Raw genomic sequence first — 5,510 nt, 5'->3', positions numbered from 1 at the left:
ATGGGGTGGGATGGGATGGGGTGGGATGGGATGGGATGGAGGCATCTCTGAACCTGCAGGGGCAGGACAGGGATGGAGCTGCCTCCTGGCTCCCTCACCTGAAACCAGAGCGCTGGGCAGAACTGGGACTGGATCCCCCATGGAAACCCTAAATCCCATCCACCACACCTCCTCCAGGCTTCCCACCTGGAAGGTTCTAAACTTCCACACACAGGGCTCCTGTCCCTTCCAGTCTCTTGCTACTCCTAAACCAGTCCAGCTCTTCTGTCCACCCTCACCTGCCCTCCTGCACCTCAAATCCATGATTTTCCACCTGAGGAGCCGAGGGCACTGCCCAAAGACCTCCCTCCTCCCTCTGTGTTGGAAGCAGGTTGAGCTCTGATGGGGCACCACCAGCAGCCAAGAGCTGGGGCTGTCGGCAACGGGGAGAGGGGCCCGTGGGGGCAGCACCGGGGATGCTCCCACCCTGCTCCCCTCGGAACAAGGGGCTTCTCCCCGGTGGCCAATGCTCCCATCCCTGCCCGGGGCGCTCCCCACCTGAGATCTCGTCCTCGTTGTCCTCAGGGAAGTGCTGGCTGCCGCGCTGCTCCCAGGCAGGCGGCGTGTACTTCTTGCGCGTCACGTACTGCCGGCCGATGGTCTTCTTGGCGTTCTTCACCAGGTTCTTGGAGAGCGTCCTGGGAAACCAGACAGCGCCTTGAGCCCGGTGACACCTCCTGCCCGGGTGTGACCAGAGCCAGCGCGGCCAGAGGAGCCCAGAGGGTCAGAGACAACACTGTCACCCAGCAAAGCAGCGACAGGAGCAGCCCCGGCCCCGCTCAGTCACTGTCACGTGGGAGGGGACGTGTCACCTGCCAGCACCTCGGCCCTGGGGGCACCAGGGTGGGGACAGAGCCCCTCTGGATCTGAGGGGACCCAGCCTCGTCCCATCACTAACACCATGTCCTCCACATCGGAGCCGCCACGGCTCATCCCAGAGGAAGAGGGCTCCAGCTCGTGGCAGGGACAGGGGATCTGCCACAGGGGCCACAGAATCCACTGCAGGGGTCAGGATCCATCTCCAGGGGATCTGCTGCTGGGATCATGGGATCAATGGTAGGGTCCAGGGGATTGATGACAGGGACCAAGGAAACCACCACAGTGGCCAGGGAATCTGCCACAGGGACCAGGGGATCCATGGCAGGAACCAGGGGATCTGCTGCTGGGATCAGGGGATCCACAGCAGGGACCTGGGGATCCATGGCAGGAACCAGGGGATCTGCTGCTGGGATCAGAGGATCCCCAGCAGGGACCTGGGGACCCACCACAGGGAGCAGGGGGTCCCTGCTAGCCCATCCCGGGTGCAGGGCTGCTCCTCCCTGGGCTGGTGACCTTGATGGTACAGCAGGAACAGGGAGAGCAAAGCTGGGCTCAGGTGCTCCCGAGGCACTTGGGGAAATTCGGGAAGGGAGAGCTGCCAAACCCATGGGGATTGGGCTGCGTGGTCAGAACAGGCTCTGCCCCACAGAGCTCCAGAGGGCAGGAATTCCTGAAGGTAGGAATGGCCTCACCACACGCGGGACCTCGGCCTTGTCACCATCTCGGTGAGTCCTGGGCTCCAAGGGGGGGAAATAAAGGAGATGTGGGATACAGGGAAGGGGCCACGTCCAGCCCGGGGGATGTGGGATATCCATCAGCCAGGGAAGGAGCCCTGTCCAGCCCAGGACAAGAGCCATGCTGATGCTAAGATTCCTGGGATTTCCTCCTCTCAAGGTGGGGGCCAAAGGGAGACCAGGAGGTGCCTGTTTTGCTCTGCAAAGTGGATGGTGAGGGAATCCCAATGCTCCCTACAACTACCAAGGGAGGGAAAGCCTCAGGACTGAGAAGGAACAATGTCCTGGGAACAAGCTCAGGAACAGAGGCTGGGAACGGGAGAGCTGCCTAACCGGAGGGACAAGACTTGCAGACAGTGGGGGCACTGGATTGCACTGGGAAGGGTGACAAAGCTCATGTCACAAACCCAGACAAACTTCTGAGACAGGGAACAGGCCAGAGCTCTGGAAACCCCCGGAGTCAGTGGTACAGGCCCAGCTCCTGTGACCCAGCAGTGCCAGGGAGCACCAGGAGGATGCGATGGTGAGAGATCCCACAGCCGGCAGCCTGGGAAAGGGCATTCCCGAGGGACAGCCACATGCAGAGCAGGCGAGGGAGCCCTGGGAGCGGGGAGGGCTGAGCCGGAGCCGCCACCTCGGAAGCGCCCGCCCAGGCCGGAGGCAGCTTACGTGCTGGGATGGCCGAGGTGCCCGAGGGACAGCACCCCCCCTGCCAGGCCCTGGAACAGATGGGTCACCTGCTGGGAGCTGTCACAAACACCGACACGCTTAGGGCACAGGGCACAGCGAGAGCGGCCACCCAGCGCTGCAGGACCATGTCCCCAGGTCACCCAGTGCTGCAGGACCATGTCCCCGGGTCACCCAGCACTGCAGGACCATGTCCCCAGGTCACCCAGCACTGCAGGACCATGTCCCCAGGTCACCCAGTGCTGCAGGACCATGTCCCCGGGTCACCCAGCACTGCAGGACCATGTCCCCAGGTCACCCAGCACTGCAGGACCATGTCCCCAGGTCACCCAGCACTGCAGGACCATGTCCCCAGGTCACCCAGCACTGCAGGACCATGTCCCCAGGTCACCCAGTGCTGCAGAACCATGTCCCCAGGTCACCCAGCACTGCACCCCTGAGCCACCCAGCCCTGCAGCACCATGTCCCCACATCACCCAGCCCTGCAGCACCATGTCCCCACGTCACCCAGTGCAGGAGCACTGTGTCCCTGAGCCACCCAGTGCAAGAGCACTGCCCTGCTGAGTCACCCAGCACTGCAGGACCATGTCCCTGAGCCACCCCACACTGCAGGACTGTGTCCCTGAGCCACCCCACAATGCAGGACTGTGTCCCTGAGCCACCCCACACTGCAGGACCATGTCCCTGAGCCACTCAGCACCGCAGCACCATGTCCCAAGTCACCCAGCCCTGCAGCACCACGTCCCCATGTCACCCAGTGCAGGAGCACTGTGTCCCTGAGCCACCCAGTGCAAGAGCACTGCCCTGCTGAGTCACCCAGCACTGCAGGACCATGTCCCTGAGCCACCCCACACTGCAGGACTGTGTCCCTGAGCCACCCCACAATGCAGGACTGTGTCCCTGAGCCACCCCACACTGCAGGACCATGTCCCTGAGCCACTCAGCACCGCAGCACCATGTCCCAAGTCACCCAGCACTGCAGTACCACGTCCCTGAGCCACCCAGTGCAGGAGCACTGTGTCCCTGAGTCACCCAGCACTGCAGGGCCATGTCCTCAAGTCACCCAGCACTGCAGCACTGCATTCCCAAGTCACTCATAGCAGGAGCACCGTGTCCCCAGGTCACCCAGCACTGCAGCACCGTGTCCCCAAGTCACCCAGCACTGTGTCCCTGAGCCACCCAGCACTGCAGAACTGTGTCCCTGAGCCACCCAGCACTGCAGAACTGTGTCCCTGAGCCACCCAGCACTGCATGATCATGTTCCCAAGTCACCCAGCACTGTGTCCCTGAGCCACCCAGCACTGCATGATCACGTTCCCAAGTCACCCAGTGCTTCAGGATCGTGTCCCCAGGTCACCCAATACTGCAGGATCATGTCCCCAAGTCACCCAGCACTGCAGGATCATATTTCCAAGTCACCCAGCCCACTGGAACCTCTCCCATGGGACACCTCCTCAGCAGGGCTGGGGATGCCAGTGCAGCAAACTCCTGGGTCCCAGTGTGACCCGTCCTCTGCAGGACATGGGACATCCTACAGCTCTTCACCCTACAGCTCCCTGACAGGAAGGGCTCTGCTCCCGGGGGACAATGGGCAGGACAAGAGGAAATGGCCTCAAGCTGTGCCAGGGAAGGGTCGGGTTGGATATTGGGAAAATTCCTTCATGGAAAGGGTTGTCCAGCCCTGAACAGCTGCCCAGGGCAGGGGGAGTCCCCATTCTGGAGGGATTTCCAAGCCCTGTGGATGTGGCACTTGGGGACATGGGGACATGGGGAAATCCTGTGTGAGGACAGGTCTGAGCAAGGTGGGCTCAGGGAGCCACGTCCAGCTCAGGCCCCTGTGCCCCATTTCCCCAAGTGGTCCCTGTTTGGTGGCTGAGCTGGGGGGGCTGGAGGAGGGCCAGGAGGAGCCCTGAGGTGTCCCAGAGGATCAGGCCCATCCCAGGCGTGGCTGTCCCCACAGCACAGGTACCTGAGCGAGGGGTTCTTCTCCTTGGCCTTGGGCTGCATGGCCTGCTTGGGCGACTGGCCCACGGTGAAGGCGAAGGTGCCGCGCACGTGCTGGGGGTAGCGCAGCTTGTGCAGGTGCTTCCGGAAGATCTCGGCGCTGTCCGAAGCCACCTCCTCGTCGAAGGCGATCTTCAGCAGCTGGGGATGGCAGGGAGCAGGCCCAGGGGTCACCCACCCTTCCCAGGGATCGGGGCAGGGCTCAGATCCCGTCGGGAGCGCAGCGGGCACGGGCCAGGATGGGAGGCTGCCCCGCCTGACCCTCCGTGCTGGTTACCCTGTCCCATTCCCTTTCCTCCTGGAGACTCCAGGGTGCTCCAGGGTGTCCCAGTGACTGGTCAAGGCAGCTCTGAGCATGGCAGGAGCAGCCAGAAAATTCAGGAGCTCTCTCCCAGCATTGCTCCACCTCCACACATCTCCCAAAGATGTAAAATGCCCAATAACTCCATTTGCTGTGACATCTCTCCCTGCTGTGTTTCTCTCCCCCAGGACCTGCACAAGGTTTGGCAGAACCACCTCCTGGAGCCCCATGTGGGGATGCCTCACACCTTCTTGGCAGGGGCTGCCCAGGGAGAAGGTGGAGTGCCCACCCCTGGAGGTGTCCAAGGAAGGCCTGGACATGGCACTTGGTGCTCCGGGCTGGGGGACAAGGTGGGCATCGGTCACACGGGTCCCACCAGCTGAGACACAGCAATGCCAGGGAGCAGCCACAGCCCCCCAGAGCCCCCCAGAGCCCGGGGTCTCACCTGGAATGTGCACGAGCGCAGCTGCAATCCCTCCTGGAGGAACGGATCCGCCTGGGCCTGGATACTGATCTTCTTCTCTTTGGTCAGCGAGGCGATGGGGAAGGACCGGATCACCACCTGCTCCCCCACTGGACACAGGGATGGGAATGGGTCAGGCTCGTCCCTGCCTTGGCATGGACAGGGACGGGCCACCCTGGGCCACCCTCGGTGGCTGTGCCCACCACAGAGTCCCCCAGGACACAGCAGCTGGAAACAGGGCAGGATGGATACAGCCAGCCCCCTCATCCTTAGGGATCAACAACCTGCTCCCTAAGGATCACCAACCAGCCCCCTCTTCCCTAAGGATCTCCAACAAGCTCCCTCATCCCCAGGGATCACCAACCATCCTCCTGCTCCCCAAGGTTCACCAACCAGTCCCATCCTCTCCTGGGATCACCAACCAGCCCCTTTCTCCCCAGGGATCACTGACAAGTCCTCCCTT

At 62.7% G+C, this 5,510-nt stretch overlaps 1 protein-coding gene across 1 annotated transcript in view; it reads right to left on the bottom strand.

The window, feature by feature from the left end:
• Positions 1-5,510, bottom strand: part of SBF1 (SET binding factor 1) — a 63,482-nt gene that overhangs the window by 9,749 nt on the left and 48,223 nt on the right. Inside the window, exons 22-25 of the mRNA XM_017838880.1 lie at positions 5,030-5,157; positions 4,249-4,424; positions 538-677; positions 279-378 (exon numbers count right to left, since the gene is read on the bottom strand). Of these exons, the coding sequence (XP_017694369.1) occupies positions 279-378; positions 538-677; positions 4,249-4,424; positions 5,030-5,157 (544 nt within the window). The remainder of the gene's footprint in view (positions 1-278; positions 379-537; positions 678-4,248; positions 4,425-5,029; positions 5,158-5,510) is intronic.

The sequence above is a fragment of the Lepidothrix coronata genome, unplaced genomic scaffold (genome assembly GCF_001604755.1).
Source record: "Lepidothrix coronata isolate B3197 unplaced genomic scaffold, Lepidothrix_coronata-1.0 Scaffold366, whole genome shotgun sequence".
In the NCBI taxonomy this organism is placed as follows: Eukaryota; Metazoa; Chordata; class Aves; order Passeriformes; family Pipridae; genus Lepidothrix; species Lepidothrix coronata.
This window is presented reverse-complemented; position numbering and strand designations above follow the sequence as displayed.